We start from the raw sequence: 18,963 nt of genomic DNA, 5'->3' as shown, positions 1-18,963 counted from the left end.
GATGTCATCCAACCATCTCATCCTCTGTTGTCCCCTTCTCCTGCCTCCAATCTTTCCAACAAAGTCTCTTCCAATCAGCCAGCGCTTCGAATCAGGTGGCCAAAGGATTAGAGCTGCAGCTTCAGCTTCAGTCCTTCCAATGAGTATTCAGGACTGATCTCCTTTAGGATGGACTGGATGGATCTCCTTGCAGTCCAAGGGACTCTTAAGAGTCTTCTCCAGCACCACAATTCAAAAGCATCAGTTCTTCGGTGCTCAGCATTCTTTAGGTCCATCTCTCACATCCATACATGATTACTTGAAAAACCATAGCTTTGACTATAGGGACCTTTGTTGGCAAAGTGATGTCTCTCCTTTTTAATGTGATGTCTAGGTTGGTCATAGCTTTTCTTCCTAGGAGCAAGCGTCTTTTAATTTCATGGCTAAAGTCAGCATCCACAGTGATTTTGGAGCCCAAGAAAATAAACTCTGTCACTATGTTGCCTCAGTGCACAGGCTGTGGTGTTAACTAATACCTAGGCGCAGATGCTTCCTAAAGAAAGAGTTCTCAAGCCCTCAGTCAAGGCTGAAGAGCCGTCCTGCAGAGGCTCTGTAGCCTACCCCGCCCCAGAGCCTACACCTCTCTCCTCCCCCTGCCAACCAGCCATCACTGAAAAGGCCTTTAGGGACCCTCTCCAAAGGCACCCTGCACATGCCTTCCTGTCCCAGACTCCTTGTACTATTAGACCTTATCTGTCTGGTTTATACCCGTACTCCTTGTGCAAAGCATACTTTTCGTAAATGTTTATTGAATGAATAATTGTGAGTTTTCCAAGTGCAGAAATGATACTTAATTCTGCTTTGTACCTTCAGGGCCTAATATTAGGCCTGAGTGGGCTTTCCCAGTGGTAAAGAATCCGCCTGCCAATGCAGGGCATGCAAGAGACACAGGTTTGATCCCTGGGTCAGGAAGATCTCCTGGAATACCAAATGGCAACCCACTCCAATATTCTTTTTTTTTTTTTTAATATTTTTTTGATGTGGACCATTTTTAAAGTCTTTATTGAATTTGTTAGAATATTGCTTCTGTTTTTATGTTTTGGTTTTCCAGCCGCAAGGCATATGGGATCCTAGCTCCCTGGCCAGAGATTGAACTTGCACCCCTTGCATTGGAAGGTGAAGTCTTAACCACTGGACCACCAGGGAAGTCCCTCCAATATTCTTGCCTGGGAAATCTCATGGACAGAGGAGCCTGGTAGGCTACAGTCCATGGGGTCACAAAGAGTCGGACACAACTGAGCCACTGATGGCACACATATAAGGCCTGAGTGTAGTAGGTACTTAATAATAATTGAGCCTGGAATTCCCTGGTGGTTCCAATGCTTAGGACTCTGCACTTTCGCTGCAGTGGCCTGGGTTTAGTCCCTGGTCAGGGAACTAAGATCCCACAAGACACAAGCTGTGGCAAAACAAAAAAACAAAAAACCCATTGCTTGAAAGAATTAACAGAAGAGGGAGGTAGACCCCAACCCACTTCACCCTCATCTCCTTCACTCAGCGTATATGTTCAAAGGATCAACCACTGCGACTGCTGACCTCCCCACCCAGCACATAGCACCCAGCGGGAGAGCCTCTGGCCTTCCTGCTCAGACACAGACAGAGACAGACCTTGGCTCGGCCAAGGATCTCAACCGCGTGTGTATAAGCCCAGCCTGGACCCCAACTCAGCCAGGCCCTGAGGCCACCAGGAGCTCAGAGCCCGAATACTCACATGGATTTCTTCTCCAGATTCTCTAGGTTTGTCTTCAGAGTGTTGTAGGCAGCTGTTCGGGACTTTAGGTCTGTCTCGATCTGTGCCAGTTGCTAGTTAGAAAAGCAAAAGAGAGTTTAAAAAGTTGGTTGAACTTCTCAAAATCGCCACAAATTGCTCCTGGTGCAGTTAAGGAAAAACACTGCACCCTGCCCATTTGCTGGAATGGCTTACATTTTTCTCCCTTCTGCTCTCGCAGACTGCCAACATCCCAGCCCTACAGAGTGCCCCACATTGCAGACAGGAGGCTTGAGATATCAATGGCTTTTCTAGCATTACTCAGTGAAAGGAGTCTTGTCCTTATGTTGAGCCCATCTCGTACTCTCACAAGCCCCAGCCCCCACTCCACACGCCCTCAGGCTCTCAGTTCAGTTGCTCAGTTGTGGCCGACTCTCTGCGATCCCATGGATTGCAGCAAGCCAGGCTTCCCTGTCCATCATCAACTCCTGGAGCTTACTCAAACTCATGTCCATCAGGTTGGTGATGCCATCCAACCATCTCATCCTCTGTCGTCCCCTTCTCCTCCTGCCTTCAATCTTTCCCAGCATCACAGTCTTTTCAAATGAGTCAGCTCTTTGCATCACGTAGCCAAAGTATTGGAGTTTCAGCTTCAGCATCAGTCTTTCCAATGAATATTCAGGACTGATTTCCTTTAGGATGGACAGCTTGGATCTCCTTGCAGTCCAAGGGACTCTCAAGAGTCTTCTCCAACACCATAGTTCAAAAGCATCAATTCTTCAGCACTCAGCTTTCTTTATAGTCCAACTCTCACATCCATACACGTCTACTAGAAAAACCACAGCGTTGATGAGACAGACCTTTGTTGGAAAAGTAATGTCTCTGCTTTTTATTATGCTGTCTAGGTTGGTCATAGCTTTTCTTCCAAGGAGTAAGCGTCTTTTAATTCCATGGCTGCAGTCACCATCTGCGGTGATTTTGGAGCCCAAGAAAATAAAGTCCGTCACTGTTTCCATTACTTCCCCATCTATTTGCCACGAAGTGACGGGACCGGATGCCATGATCTCAGTTTTCTGAATGTTGAGTTTTAAGCTAGCTTTTTCACTCTCCTCTTTCACTTTCATCAAGGGATTCTTTACTTCTTCTTTGCTTTCTGCCATAAGGGTGGTGTCATCTGCACATCTGAGGTGATTGACATCTCTCCCGACAATCTTGATTCCAGCTTGTGCTTCACATGACGTACTCTGCATATAAGTTAAATAAGCAGGGTGACAATATACAGCCTTGATGTACTCCCAATTTGGGAAAGGAGTACATCATATACAAACATCCAGCAGTACATCTAGCATATATTTTTATTCCTTCCCTTTTCAAACACAATGGAAAAGGAAACAGCAACCCACTTCAGTATTCTTGCCTGGAGAATCCCACGGACAGAGGAGCCTGGTGGGCCTCTGGGGTCCATGGGGTCACACAGAGTCGGACATAACTGAGTGACTAATACACACACACACTGCATATAAGTTAAATAAGCAGGGTGACAACATACAGCCTTGATGTACTCCTTTCCCAATATGGAACCAGTCCATTGTTTCACGTCCAGTACCAACTGTTGCTTCTTGTCAGGTTTCTCAGGAGGCAGGTAAGGTGGTCTGGTATTCCAATCTCTTTCAGAAGTTTCCACAGTTTGTTGTGATCCACAGAGTCATAGGCTTTGATGTAGTTAATGAAGCAGAGGTATATGTTTTTCTGGAACTCTCTTGCTTTTTTGATGATCCAACGGATATTGGCAATTTGATCTCTGGTTCCTTTGCCTTTTCTAAATCCAGCTTGAACATCTGAAGGTTCTCAGTTCACAGACTGTTGAAGCCTAGCTTGGAGAATTTTGAGCTTTACTTAGCCAGCGTGTGAGATGAGTGCAATTGTGTGGTAGTTTGAGCATTCTTTGGCATTGCCTTTCTTAGGGATTGGAATGAAAACTGACCTTTTCCTGTCCTGTGGCCACTGCTGAGTTTTCCAAATTTGCTGGCATATTGAGTACAGCACTTTCACAGCATTATCTTTTAGGATTTGAAATAGCTCAGCTGGAATTCTAACACCTCCACTAGCTTTGCTCATAATGATACTTCCTAAGGCCCACTTGACTTCACATTCCAGGATGTCTGGCTCTGGGTGAGTGATCACAACTTCATGGTTATCTGGGTCATGAAGATCTTTTTTGTACAGTTCTTCTGAGTATTCCTGCCACCTCTTCTTAATATCTTCTGCTTCTGTTAGGTCCATACCGTTTCTGTCCTTTATTGTGCGCATCTTTGTATGAAATGTTCCCTTGGTATCTCTAATTTTCTTGAAGAGATCTCTAGTCTTTCCCATCCTATTGTTTTCCTCTATTTCTTTGCATTGATCACTTAGGAAGGCTTTCTTATCTCTCCTTGCTATTCTTTGGACCTCTGAATTCAGATCTTTCCTTTTCTCCTTTGCCTTTAGCTTCTCTTCTTTTCTCAGCTATTTGTAAGGCCTCCTCAGACAACCATGTTGTCTTTTTGCATTTCTCTATTGATCTCCAGTAGCTACTGGGCACCTACTGACCTGGGGAGTTCATCTTTCAGTGTCCTACCTTTTTGCTTTTTCATACTATTCATGGGGTTCTCCAGCCAAGAATACCGAAGTGGTTTGCCATTCCCTTCTCCAGTAGACCACATTTTGTCAGAATCCTCCACCATAACCCATCCGTCTTGGGTGGCCCTACACGGCATGGCTCATAGTTTCATTGAGTTAGACACAGCTGTGATCTACATGATCAGTTTGGTTAGTTTTCTGTGATTGTGGTTTTCATTCTTTCCGCCCTCTGATGGAGAAGGGTAAGAGGCTTGTGTCCCTCAGGCTCTGTTGGAGATCAATTCTGTCTGACCCTCGTCCTGGCCCCTCTAAGAACCCACTGTGGCCAAGCCCCGACCAGTGCCCAGGTCTCCAGGCTCAGCTGTGCCCCAGGTAGCCCCTTCATGCTCTGCACAGGGAAGAAGGCTCTTTTCAGTTTGGAGAGAGGTCACCAGTCTGACCATAGGGAGATATCCCTTGTTCTGGAAGTTTGAGGAACACATCCGAGTTCCCCTCCTTGATGGGCAGGGAAATGAGACCACTGTGGCCAAGACCCAGTTCCCCAGGTGCCTAGCCTCAGGTGCCCACCTGCTCTGGCTGTACGACATGGTGTCAGCTGAACCTCTCTGAGCTCAGTGCCACGGAGCAGGTTACCCAGGAAGGCGAGTCCTTTCTCCAGCAGACCAAGCCCCTTGAGGGTGGGTCTGCACCTGGGTCAACTCTGCAGTTCTGGACAGAGTGGCTGGCACTTGGCCATGCTTCAAGAATGTGTCCAGGACCAAACACTCCCAGCCTTGCTCCTTCTGGCCTCTGGCTGGCATGCACTCCCCACCACCAAAGGCATGTGTGCCAGGCAGAGCCTTGAGACACCATGTACCTCCCTGCATAGGGATGCTTCAGGTGGTGGAGGTACCGAGAGCCAGTGCCCTGAGTGAGCAGACAAGAAGCAGGCCCCCACTAAACCACTGTGGACACTCATACGGCGAAGAAAGAAACTTTGCTATTTACTGTAGGCTGGTGAGATCTAGAGACCTTTTAACAACTTCAGTGTGGCCCAGCCCACAGAGATCGCCGCAGGCATGGGCTGGGTCCCCATCCTTGCTCTTTTTCATTAATGGAGGCAGGTGGGCTCAGCTTCCAGCTGTCGGGAGGGTCGGGGGCCCAGCCCTGCCCGTGTCAGCATGGGGCACCTCCGGGTGGGGAGACCTGCTTGGACACCCAAAAGACACTGGTCACTTTAGAAGGGAGTTTCTCTGACCGGGATATCTCTAGTTAACTAATTTTCATTTCCCACTGGGGGAACAGGCCCGAGCCAGTGCCAAGGGCATGACTCCAGTGCTCCTGGGGCAGACACAGGGTGAGGAAGCCGATACCCAGACCCTCTCCCCGGCCTGCCTCAAGGAGCTGACCCCATCTGTGGAGCCATCTCAGGGCTGCCTCGGGAAGCGGAGCCAGGCACACACCTGAGACCTTCATCCCCCTCCCAGGGCACTACTTCAGCCCCTGAAGGGCCCAGGAGATGCCATGCCACCTCTCAGCCAACCTCCCCACCTGAAACCAGGGAAGGTGATACCTGCCCACGAGGGTGTATCAGAAGTAAATGTTCTAGGCATACAGCGAGTGCTTTCAAACCAGGGTTTGCTTCCCCACCCTGCTTTCCTCTGGCCCCCAGGGGAGAGAGAGGCCAGGCTCTGTCCTCTACAATGGCTCCCTAACCAGCTGATGCCCCAGTGTGCTCCGGGAGCTCCCATCACTGCCTATGTCCCCGGGACAGCCACGCCAGCGAGCGTCATCCCCAGCAGATGCCGAGCACAGCTCTGGCCACGCTGCCTGGCTCAGCCTGGCCTCAGCAGTGGCAGGGCAGGGAGCGGCCAGCCCCGAACACCACCGCATGCTTCCAGCTTGGGGGTGGAGGTGTGCAACGTCCCCCAGGATGCCATACCTGACACGGGTGCTCTCAGAGCTCCTCCTCGAAGGGCCTTTTAGAATCACTCCCGAACCGTCCCAGGAGGGGCTGGGGCCTCTGTGATGTAAGGGGTGCCCAGTGAGCCGCACCCAGATTCCTCAGACTGCAGGCCCGCCCTTGTTCCCAGAGACACCGGCTGGGGCACCAGCCCGCCAGCAGGAGACCCACAGAGCGGTGGATCCCGAGCCCCATCTCCTCCACCTGACCCGCCCAGCCACACCTGGTGGGCCTCAGGAGACATATGAGGGGCTCCATGTGTCACGGAGGGAGATGGGGACAGAGGTCATAAACCATGAGGCTAAATCTCAGAATGCTCATCAGTGCCCACCCTCAGGGAGGCGACAGGAGTCAACACGCCAGAAGACACCCTTGACGTCCCCAGAGGGCTTCACTTTGACACTTTCATTCATGGAGCAGAAGTTGGAGGCCACGGCTCACCAAGAAGGCTGAATCGTGGGGCCAGGGCTTACTGGCTCCCCAGTGTCATCAGGGGTGGCACGCTGGGCAATGCCTTGCAGGAGTTAGGGCTCCTAAGCCCAACGTTCCACTGAAGCTGATAGTTTTTGTTAAGTCAACAACCACCCTGGGGGTAGGGGTGTCAGGGAGGGGCTGACTTCTCCATCAGCATCTTTCAAAGGGGGACGCAGTGAACCGACTCCAGAATCTGGGCTCAGAACACCAAGGGGCTCAGAGTGCCCCTGGAGGGGAGTATCCTGTAAGATGAAGCCACCCTTGAGTGGTAGGTTTGGAAGGGGTATTCTGGCCTGGAGAATTCCATGGACTGTATAGTCCATGGGGTTCAAAGAGTCGGACACGACTGAGGGACTTTCACTTTTCACTTTGGAAGTGGTATATATGGTTTCCCTGGTGGTTGAGATGGTGAAGAATCTGCCTGCAATGCAGGAGACCCAGGTTCGATCCCTGGGTTGGGAAGATCCCTGGAGAAGGGAATGGCAACCCACTCCAGTATTCTTGCCTGGAGAATCCCATGGACAGAGGAGCCTGGCGGGCAATAGTCCATGGGGTCATCAGACGTGACTGAGCAAGTAACTTTGAAAGAGGCATAGAGGGGCAGGTGGTCATCAACCTGTTTCCAGGGTGCCCTAAACCCCACCCCACCTCCCGCCTCTGCCATCCTGGGACGTGCCTCCCTGCTTCACCAGGGTCCAAAGGCCATGTAGATTCACCCCAATGTCCCCAGATGGTCAGGGTCACAGAAGTGTGACCACCCTGGAGAGAAGATCCTCCTAGTACCTTTGCCAGAGTGTCCACCACGCTCACCAGCGGCTGCTTCGCAGGATACTTGGCCATGTCCCATTCGAAGTGGGTCACAAAGGACGTTAGGTCAACTGCAAGAGACAGACACATCTCAGCAGACAGTGGGCTTCCCGTCTCTCCTGAGACCCAGGTGTCATGCCCGGGCCAGTGTCCCCACTTAAACCAAGGAATTAGAGAAACTGAAGGACAGACTCAGGGCTCCCTCCTCTCTGGGAGAGCAAAAGCTGGGCCAGCCACCAGCCAGGCCCGCAGGCAGCTTCTAAGCCCCTCAGAAAAGCTCACCACAGTCCCTGGGATGCTGTAAGGGTGAGCTCCTGTGCCCAAGCTCGAACCCAGACAGCTGCCCCAGAGCTCTGCATGAGAGGCCCTGCCTTCGCAGGAGGTGGACCCTGAGTCAGGAGAAACTCAGACACTGGGAGAATTCCCTGCGCTTTCCAATAGGTTCGGCCATGCCCCCTGCTGAGTTATTGGCTTGAAGTACCCCAAAAGCATGCCAGAGAGCCCTGAGCCACCCCCCGCAAACCACACAGCCTGTCACGGGTGCTAGCTGCCCAGCAGATGAGCAATCTTCCTGCCTCCCATGCCCAGCACTGGACAGGCCAGCGCCACACACATCTGCTTTAACGAAGGCATTTTCAACATTAGCAAAATGCTAGTGTTCGTGTATGTGGTCTTCACCACTTGGCACTGACGTGCTTTTGTCAGAGTATCTCCTTTGTATAAAGTCTATAGTCAGAAGAACAAATCAGTGTCTTTTCAACGTTTCCTTTTTTCCCTTATTTTCTTCAAAAGCAAACTAAACCTTGCATGCCCAGGGTGTTTGCGATTGTTTCTAACGAGCTGAGGGCAGAGAAGGGGCTTGGAGGTCAGTGCTGGGGGCGGAGGGGCAGGGAAACATGTTAGTAACCACCCTGTTTGCACCTCAGTCTCCCTACCTGAGCGGTCGGGGCACAGGGGGAAGTCTCTCGAGGGCCCACTCTCCTCAGGGGAGGGCCCGCACTCCTCTAAGGTGCTACCTGGGGGCCAGCTGCAGGTTACACCCCAGTCGGTCACCCCTTCAGTGTATGACGTGCTAAGGGGGCCCCCGAATTCCTCAAAGCCAGCAAGAAGGGCCTGGATTCTCACCCCAGGTTATGTGGACGCGAGCCTTTCCCAGCCTACCCTCACACAGATGGAAAGGGACTGGCCGCCGTCCCTCGACATTCAGGCACTGTGACCGAAGGCCAGCCCGCTACCATGCTGGGGTCGGCAGGCCACAGCCCGCTCTCCCTCGGTCTCCTGGGAAAGCGGGTCTAAGCTGATACCCCAGTGAGATGTGTGACGTGAGGAGGGCAGGACTGCAGGAGAAGGGGAGAGCCAGCACCTGCCTCCTGCCCTGGGGGCTGGGGGGCTCGGAGAGCTTTGAGGAGACCCTGTATTCACATGGGTCCTGAGGGGGCCAGAGGGTTTGCCACGTGGCCAGTGAAGGAGGGGCCTGGGTGTTGACCAGACGGACTGGCCAACGTCACTTTCTGGGCACAGGGAATCCCTGGGTCAAGCTGATGGGCCGGGGGTTGGAAGGAGCGGGGTCAGGTCACATCTGCACCTTCTCCTGCGGCAATCAAGACTCCGGGCCCATTTACTGAGCCCCTCGTGTGTGCCAGGAGTTGGGCACGCATCCCTCCAACCCCAACAGCAGAGCTGAAAGCTCAGCAAAGCAGGTCCAGACGCAAGCCTCCAGGGGCCGCATAGCCAGGCGAGCACACTCGTGTCCCGAGCGGTCATCTAAGGTTGGCAAGAGAGAAGGAAAAGCTTGGGGGCCCAAGCCCTGCAGGTGGAGGCAGGAGCTCAGCTTAATAGGACACAGGGACAGTGACCCCAGGGCAAAATGGAGCCTGGGGGGACACTTGGGTTTCCAGGTTGCATGGGGGCATGAAAGACAGGGACATTCACTCAGCCAGGCAGCCAGGAGGTGGCAGCCTGGGCCAGAGCAGAGGCGAGAGGAGACGGGCTCAGCTTGAGAAGAGCCTGAGTTGGACACTTGGGGCTGACAAGTCCCCACGGAGCAGATGGAAATGAAGTGGGGCTTGGGGGAGGGAAGAGGTCTGCAAGCAGAGCTGTTAGATGGGCCTTAACATAAGGATGGCCTCCCCGGTGGCTCAGATGGTAAAAACGTCTGCCTACAATGTGGGAGACCTACAATTCGGTCCCTGGGTCAGGAAGATCCCCTGGAGAAGGAATGGCAACCCACTCAGGTACTCTTGCCTTGAAAATCCCATGGACGGAGGAGCCTGTTAGGCTACAGTCCTTGGGGGTCACAAAGAGTCGGACACGACAAAGCAACTTCACTAACTCACTCAACATAAGGATGACGATGGTGGTGACAACTTTCACAGCCAGCTGACCCTGGTTGGTGTTTCACCCTGGCCTGGATTCATGAACTATTGGATTGGCCAGAAAGGCCATTTGAGTTTTTCCATAAGAGGATACCAAAACGCTTGAACGAACTTTTTGGCCAACCCGCTATTTCAGTTAATTTACTTTTCAACCCTATTGGGTCTTATCATTATTTCCAGCTTAGAGATAAGGAAACTCTGGCACACAGTAAGTCATGTAACCTCCACCAGAAAAGGAGACGAGGAACGTGGAGCTGGGGGTGGGGGGTGCTCCTTCTCTGCCCCACCCTTGGGCAGGTGAGGCAGTGGCGGAGGCAGCGGGGGGGTGGGGGGGGGGGACACAGGGAAATTGTCATGGGTTGGCGCCTTCCTGAGAACCACACGCCAATATATCTGGTCTCGGGACTTAGAGAGGTCCTTCAGATTCCAAGAGCTCCCCTTGCGGCTCAGCTGGTAAAGAATCCGCCTGCAATGCAGGAAACCTGGGTTCAATTTCTGGGTTGGGAAGATCTTCTGGAGAAGGGAAAGGCTACCCACTCCAGTACTGTGGCCTGGAGAATTCCAGGGACTGTATAGTCAGTGGGGTCGCAGAGAGTCGGACACGACTGAGCGACTTTCACTTTCAGATTCCAATGGTGTTGAGATTGCCGAGACCACCCCGGAGGCACCAAAGGTGAGGTACTGACCCAATGAACTAAGTGCCCTTAGAAGGAGACACCAGTGAGCCACCCCCACCCCCGCCCCATTCTGTGTGTGTTCTCCCACCAAGGAAGGGATGGGTCAACACACAGCAAAGGAGGCAGGGTCTCATCAGGAACCAAACCTGCCATCACCCTGACCCTGAATTTCCAGCCCCCAGAGATAAATGTCCGCGGTTTAAGCTCCAGTCTGGGTATTTTGATATGGTAGCCTGGGCTGACTCATATGGGATTTTGGCGCTAATTTGGTATTAATATGGATTGGGGGACTGCCACACTAGGGCAGGGAGGTGACTTTGCAGGGAGGATCCAGGCCTGTGAGGAGCTGAATTAAGGTCTGGATGATGGCAGGGGCACGGTCAGTGGCAGAACCGAAGGTCACAAAGGACTTGTCCTGTGTCAGCGGTCACCCTTGATGCTGCTACTGAACCCTACTGTGGGGCAGGCACTGGACAGGCATGACGGTCACACAGCTCCCATGCTGGTCGCTTGCTGCCTGGTGGGAGCCACCAACACCTCCCCGCCACAACAGACCAGGAAACATCCCCCTAGGCCGATGCCAGGCAGATGTGTGCTCTGGCGATCCCCACCACTGGCCCCTCCAGACCCCGTGGGCACACCACACCACCCAAGCCAAGCCACCCCCAGCCCCTCACTCTCCCTCTCACGGCTGCCCTTGTCCTAAACATCAGGATGGAGACCAAGTCCTGAAAGCCTGCCCAACCCTCCCTCCCCTTGTCAGCCAGAGCCTGTGGACGCTGGCCAACTCCTTCACACTAACAACGCCACACAACCATGGTTGATTCCCCTGCCCTTTCAGGCCCCTTGAGGGCAGTTGACTATCTCTGTGTCCCCAGAGCTCTGTGACAGTGTCCAGCAAGGGGCAAGTGCTTCATATGAGATTCTTCCTAATAACCCTGATTACTAGCCAGGTTGCTTAGAAGAGGTACCTTTCAGACAAGCTCTTGTCTCCATGTATTTTTACTGACTCCGGGCTTTCCAGCATTCAGCCCAAAGAGAATGAATGCATCCTCCTGTCCACTAGAACGCCTATAATTCCTCTACGACTCAGCCCCTCTCCTCGTGAAGGCTCCCAAGCCCTTGGTTTCCATGACAGCACATGAGGCAGTGTGGATCTGATCCCCAGACCACGGGCTCCTGGAGGGCGATCATCTCCGGATGCCCAGAACCCAGCACAGTGCCTGGAGCTCAATGGCCAAGCATGAGTATCTGATGAAGGAGGAGGGAAGATAAGGAGACGGTGACAAGCTCCCTGCTTCAGGGACCTCGGGGTTGTGACTGACTTCCTCCTCCGACATCGCTTCTTCCCATTCGGGAGCACCAGTTCCAGACACTGCGCCTTGTCCGGATCACGTAGACGAGGACCTTGCCCCTCACACACTGCCTTTGGTGAGAGTGTGGTCCGAGGACGGTTCTCAGCCTTAGAAAGCGGCAGCCCCGGACCCTCTGGGTGCTCCCAAACCACACCCTCCTCTCTGCCTGCTTGTAATGACAGGCTCCCCTCCCCTCCCGTCCCCTGGCTGAAATCCCAGAAGCCTGGCCTCCAGGAAGCAGTGCGTGCTTGGATCGAAGGCCTGTGAGGTCAAACCATGACGCAGGCGAGCTCACTTCGAATCAAAACACTCAAAACACCCAGACAGCTGCCCTTGAGCAACAGTGATGTCATCCAAGAACCCAAACAAAGCCTTCCCGGCAGCAGAGGAACAAAGGACCAGTGACCACACCAACGGAGGCCAGACAGCCAGACGGACCATCAGGTGGTTCTGACCCTGAGGCTTCCAGGGCATGTTTGCTCAGCTCTGCTGCAATCACACACACCTGTGTCCTTCCCACTTCAAGCACAGCAAGAAGCAAAGAACAGACGGAAACAAAAGGTGCCCAGGCCGAGAACTATAAAGGGATTAAGTCCATAGAGGCAAGAAAACTAAGACCCAGGGAGGGGACTTGCCGAGGTCGCAAAGAGCCAAGGCTGACTGCTCCAAGGCCGGGGCTCCTGGCCCTCCAGGAGACATAGCCCAGAAGACCTGGGGGTAACCTCAGAGAGATCAGGTTAAAATCCCACCTGCTAGGAAAACCCTGAGTTCCTGCAGTTAATTCTATCACTAGCTTCCTGGGTGCTCTGTAGAAGAAAAATAGTTCCTCATAGAAAAATAGTTCCTCGTCCATCCGAATAATATCAAGAAAGTTGAAAGTGTTAGTCGCTCAGTCGTGTCTGATTCTTTGCCACTCCATGGACTATAGCCCACCAGGCTCCGCTATCCACGGGATTCTCCAGGCAAGTGGGTGGCCATTCCCTTTTCCAGGCGATCTTTCTGACCCAGGGCTCCACCCTGGGTCTCCTACACTGCAGCGAGACTATCAGGAAAGCCTGAGACAAACTGACTCAAAGGTGTCTTGACTGCAGCAGTTTTCAGAGACTTTACTATGCTGCTGTGCATCACAAATGTTCAAGAGGGGCCATGAACACTGCCCGAGGGTCCTTGACTTTTGTTTGCACAGGGCTGGGTACCGGACCAGCTTTGGAAAGTCATGGGGACCTGACTCCCAGGAGGCCTAGAGATAATGAAACAGATGGAAACAAATAGCGCTGAATTCTCTCCTCCTGAGAGGACACTGAGGATGGATACAATGTAATAATGACACCTAATTTTAACTGAGGTGAATTTTGAATAGAATGTAAGCATTTTGATCATTATTGTCAAGTGAGCTCAAATTCTCAAATCCTCAGTTCAGTTCAGTCGCTTAGTTGTGTCCTACTCTTTGCCACCCCATGGACTGCAGCACACCAGGCCTCCCTGTTCATCACCAACTCCCAGAGTTTACTCAAACTCATGTCCATTGAGTTGGTGATGCCATCCAACCATCTCATCCTCTGCCGTCCCCTTCTCCTCCCGCCTTCAATCTTTCCCAGCATCAGGGTCTTTTCAAATGAGTCAGTTCTTGAATCCTCAAGACCAGGTTTTTCAGCTAGAAAAGTAGTCCTAAGCCAGCATTTCCATCTAGGGCCCTATGAGTTACCTGCTGGGAAATAAGATCAGTTCATCAACTCAACAAAACATTTTTTTTTGATTAGCACACAGGCAAGGAATCTCAGTGTAATTAACAGATTGCATTTGGGAAGGCATTTTGGCGACTTCTGGTCTGCCAAGATTTGTATATGTCCTACCTAATGGGATTTGCTGGTTTTAATTCCACCAGTCTGAGCAGGCTGGAGAAGAACCAATGCAAACGACACCTTCTAATGGGGAAACCAGAAATGGCCTGTTTGAGCACAGAGGCTCTCCCAGGAGAGGCTCAAAGAGTGTATGAGAGTCCCCCATTGAGGCCACACAAAGCTAAGCCTGGCATTTAAGGATGTCAGGGTCCACCCAACAGCCAGCCCTTGCAGGCAGGAGGATGCTGGGGACGGCCATCAAGGCAAGAAGGAAACCACAAGCAAAAAGATGCCAAAGACAATACTGAACTCCAGGAGGCATGCGGTGCTGCTGGGGAGGCAGGGGAGATGCACGGAAGAGGGGGAAGGGAAAAAAGAGTTGCTGTCTGTGCTATATGGACACTGTGCCCAAGCCACGAGGCTGTCACTTGAGAAATCCGTCGTCACCTGGTCACTGTATCCCTACAACCAGACTGAGGTTCCACCTTCTCAGGGGCATGCGGGCGTCACACTGAACACACACACACACAGCAAACAACACACAACCTACTCTTTAAATACTTCATTTTTTCTTTCAAACCTGCAACGTTAGAGGGTGGAGTCATTAGACTGCAATAACATACAAAACTAAGTTCTGATTTAGGAATACGAACATTTCCCTTTATCAATTTAATCAAGCAAATGTAATGGTTTCCAAGGTTCCCAGATGGGAGCTCCCTAATGGTCCAGTGGATGGAACTCTGCCCTTCCACTGCAGAGGGCTCGGATTCAATTCCTGGTTGGGGAACTAAGATCCTGCATACCATGTGACAACCAAAAAAAAAAGGTTCCAAGGGGGAAAAAACATGAATATATATGTAATAAATTTATAATATTTATATATTTAAAATATTATATATGTGTGATTATGTATAATATTGTATTATTGTAATATTGTACAATATTATATATGTATAATGTATGATATTAATAATATGTACTAAATGACATATTAAAAATAGAATATATGCTTTCATTTTCAGTATACTGATGCATAGAGCCATGGGTTTAATTATCTCTACAGATATTGAAACATCTAATTCTAAGGTTCCCAAAGCCTCAGAGTTTTTGTCTTGCACATTTTAAGGGCACTCAAATTGTCTGTGCCCTAATACATGGACCAAAACATCCTTGGAATCTACAGGCTTATCCTATCAGTGTAGGAGACAGAAATTCCAAATGCAAAAGCGCTACACAAAGTGTTTTTGGTCTAACCCTCATCTAATTACTGGGCACAGCAAAAGAATTCCGTTTGAGGCATTCCAGCCTCCTTTGGGGATAGGATTAAATCGGTTAGGGTGTGGGGATAGAAGGGAAGCTGACAGAGAAGGTGGGTGGGCCAACTAACCCCTAAACCCCATTGAATCCATTTTCATCTCAAATTTCACTGAGGAGTTCAGCTACAGGTAAGAAATGCCAGGTGCTTTAGAAATGAGACAGAAGGATTATAAGGGAGATTGGAGTCTTCCGAACAGCGGTGCCACTGGACAGTCTCTGCCCGGCGTGGACAGTCTCTGCCCGGCGTGCCAGTTTGGAGCCTCCGTGGTGCCGCGTCATTTCAGCCCTCCTGTGTGGCCACAGCTGGGACCACGAATGGACTAGAATAAGCTGGGAAAGGACCATCGTAAGCACACTTCAGGGACCTACCTCCGTTGGCCAGAAGGTTCTCCTGGACCTTTCCCTTGGCGTCTTCCATCACTTCCACCACGCTCTGGGCCATTCTCCTTATGAGACTTTTGGGAAGGAATACAAAGGCAGTTAAGAGCGGAAAACTACCCGCAGAATGCTCTCCCCGCTGCTGGGGCCACCCTTTGGGGAACAACTTGGCAATACGTACGAAGAGACATAAAACACGAACTGGTAATTGAACCAGTATTTCCACTTCTGAGAAACCATCTTAAGGAAATAGGACAAACAGAAAAAGCTTTCTGAATAAAAAGATGCTCTTTGCAGCAATGTTGCTGACAGCAAGGAACTGGAAACCACCGGATGGTCTGACAATAGACGACTGTTTAAGCAAATGATAGTGTACCCAGCTGAGGGATTATTAGCAGCCACTGAAAATAAGGTTTACAAAGAATTTCTAGGACTGTGGACCAAGAAATGTATTATAATGTTACATGAAAAACACCCGCAAACTTATACAGACAGTATGGCTGCAGCTACGTGAAAATGTCCTTCCTACTTTACATATTTTCTATTATAATCCAGTATTGCTTTTATAAGGCTTCCCTGGCGGCTCAGTAGTAAAGAAACTGCCGGCCAATGCAGGTAGGTTCGATCCTTGGGTCAGGAAGATCCCCTTGAGAAGAAAATGGCAACCCACTCCAGTATTCTTGCCTGGAAAAATCCGTGGACAGAGGAGCATGGTGGGCTGTAATCCATAGGGTCAGAAAAGAGTCAAACACGACTTAGTGACTAAACAACCACAAATTGCTTTTATAATTAGAAAAGTAAAGCTCTTTAAGTCTTCAGAAAACATACTGAAGGCTCCAGAAAGTTTAAGGAAGGATAAGGAAGTAGGAGATTCAGCGGCATTCACATTTTCTGTGGCTCTGCCACCTGTATGATTTTTGGCCAAATGTATTTAATCTCTGTGATCCATAGTTCCCCTCTTTGTAAAATGGGATGATATCCATTTTGAGGAATTGTTATAAATATTAATAGAATAAGTGGCAAAGAGTGTTCGCTCCTGGAAGCCCATCAGTTAGAATTGCAGGAGGAAGCAGGCCAGTTGCATCAAAGTCTCCGACGACCCACATCTTTGCCTTGGGCCCTCTCTCCTGGTTCTCCTGGCTCCCAGGAGGGAGCGGCTGTTGGCAGGGAGGAGGAAGAGGTCCCTGAATTCCGAGTGGAGGATGACTCCCCAGCTGTGGCAGGCACTGGCCATGTGGCCACTCAGAGGATGGCCCAGGGGCCTAGGGTCCAAGACACAAAACTGAGGCAGAGGACACCGAAAGGCCCCAGGTTAAAGGAAGAGAGAGGAGGGAGGGGAAAAAAAGAACAGAGTAGTGCGGAAAGCAACTTGCTTTGGTATCTAACCATTATCTGTTTGGGGCCAAAAAACTGATGAATACAAGGATAAAGTAATTAACCAAAAATGAACAACCACACTCTCCCTCCCAAAACCATGTTTCACACACTTCGCAGGTCAACATTTTCCTTTTGTTGACCACATGCCAATTTCTGTATCACTGTTATTGAATCATCACAAGAATTCCTGAAGATGGGGAGACTGAGGCCCAGAGTAGTATTAATAATTAATAATTTCCCTCCCAACTATACAGTCTGTCTGTGGGCCCCACAGCTCTGGGCCACCTGGGTTTAAAATCTCCACAGATGTTGGCATTTCTTAGGATAGTAGTTCCGCCTCTTCCTAAAGATAGCTGGGGCAAGGGACGGAGCTAATCTCATCCTGTTTCCTCGGCAACATGAGGATGACACCCCGCCTCTCACAGAGTTTGGAGCAGTGCATTAAAGAACCAGGCCCCCCCGGGCGTGTGTGATAAATACCTTCAGGTGTGCAGCCTGACGGAGACATTCAGGCTCCCTGCCCTCTGGCTCCCCAGGCGATTCAATAGGAGATGGGGGGACGTGAATCCGGTTCCCTCCCAGTTCCGTAACCCAATTCCTCTGGCCTCCTACGGCCTACAGGTGTGACAACATCCGTCCTTCTACCTGGGTTTCTGAACCATTCCGTGTGCTTCTCCAACAGTCCTCACGCACTCACATGCCCCTTCCTGAAGAGTCTTTCCTCAAATTATCCTAATTGGAGTGTGTTTTCTGTTATTTTTTTTAAATATATTTATTTCTGGTTGCAGTGGCTCTTGGTGGCTGTGTGCGGGCTTTCTCCAGTTGCGGCGAGAGGGGCCGGCTCCTCGTGGCAGGGTGCAGACTTCTCATTGCGGTCGCTTCTCTTATCGTGGAGCCCGGGCTCTAGGCACACAGGTTCAGAAGTCCTGGTGCACAGGCTTAGTTGCTCTGCGGCACGTGGACTCTTCCCAGACCAGGGATCGAACCTGTGTCCTTTGTATAAGCAGGTGGATTCTTATCCACCGTACCACCAGGGAAGTACCTCTTCTGTTATTTGTTAGAACCCTGATTCTGTCAATTCATTTGTTCATTCACTCATTCATTTAGCAAATTCCAGACATTAACCAGCTATGTGCCAAGCACGCACTAGAGTGCTATGAATGCAGCTGCTGTGAACGATACAGCCCCTGCTCTCAGAGAACTTCTTTCTGATGCTGTCAAGGGTTCCTGTTTATCGTTATTATAGTGACAAGGCAGGTTGCTGTCTTTTATTATCATATCCTCGGTCATACTTTGAGTATTGTCCTTACGTGAGGGTTCTAACTCCAGCCCCAAGGGCAACATTTTGGTGCATAATAGCTGTTCAGGAAATGTTTGTTGAATGAATAAATGAATGTCAGAGCACCTAAATAACACACGGGGCTCCTTCTCAGTAGACCTAAAAGGAGAACCCACTTGCCATTCTGTTAATGACTATTTGCTGTTTCCAGTTCTAGCCTCTATGAAGTTTTTAACCATAACAAGTATGGTGGCACACCTGCCCCCAAGCATGTACACCACCACGGAACATCTCAAAATAGCATGGTCCAACGAAGCTTAACTGCTGGAAAAATTGCTTGTTGCACCTAACAAAAATGTCCCTGACTTAGCTGTGATCATTAACCACAGGCATCAGTGAACTACAGTATTGCTAAATCAGAACACTTTTCTCACGGAAAGGAATATGAGAGTCTAGATGTTGTTTTAAAATTTTTTTTTCATTATACAGTTTATTGTAAAAACTTAACATGCCATATTAGAGCTTCCTCATTCCTTTCATTAACTGTATAGCATTTAATTGCAAACATGAGTCATAACTAATTTGCTCTATTGAACATTTGGGTTGCTTATGCTTTGATGGATTTTGCAACAAAACACATACTTTGCCATTTGTACAGGCACATAAGCAGAGACATCTCTGCTCACAAAGGTCTGTATAGACAAAGCTATGGTTTTTCCAGTAGTCATGTATGGATGTGAGAGCTGGACCATAAATAAGGCTGAGCACCAACATA

General features: G+C 50.4%; 1 protein-coding gene across 6 annotated transcripts in view; it reads right to left on the bottom strand.

Annotated features, from left to right (window-relative positions):
- The window catches only part of ATP6V1C2 (ATPase H+ transporting V1 subunit C2), a 59,766-nt gene that overhangs the window by 12,824 nt on the left and 27,979 nt on the right, over positions 1 to 18,963 (bottom strand). For 4 of the 6 annotated variants that reach the window (XM_068980182.1, XM_068980190.1, XM_068980204.1 and 1 more), the window contains exons 4-6: positions 15,524 to 15,609; positions 7,566 to 7,660; positions 1,751 to 1,842 (exon numbers count right to left, since the gene is read on the bottom strand). In XM_068980182.1, coding sequence (XP_068836283.1) covers positions 1,751 to 1,842; positions 7,566 to 7,660; positions 15,524 to 15,609 — 273 coding nt within the window. Of the gene's footprint in view, positions 1 to 1,750; positions 1,843 to 7,565; positions 7,661 to 14,387; positions 14,418 to 15,523; positions 15,610 to 18,963 lie in introns of all 6 variants that reach the window. The other 2 variants (XM_068980194.1, XM_068980198.1) reach the window with 2 other exon arrangements.

The sequence above is a fragment of the Capricornis sumatraensis genome, chromosome 1 (assembly GCF_032405125.1).
Source record: "Capricornis sumatraensis isolate serow.1 chromosome 1, serow.2, whole genome shotgun sequence".
Classification (NCBI taxonomy): Eukaryota; Metazoa; Chordata; class Mammalia; order Artiodactyla; family Bovidae; genus Capricornis; species Capricornis sumatraensis.
This window is presented reverse-complemented; position numbering and strand designations above follow the sequence as displayed.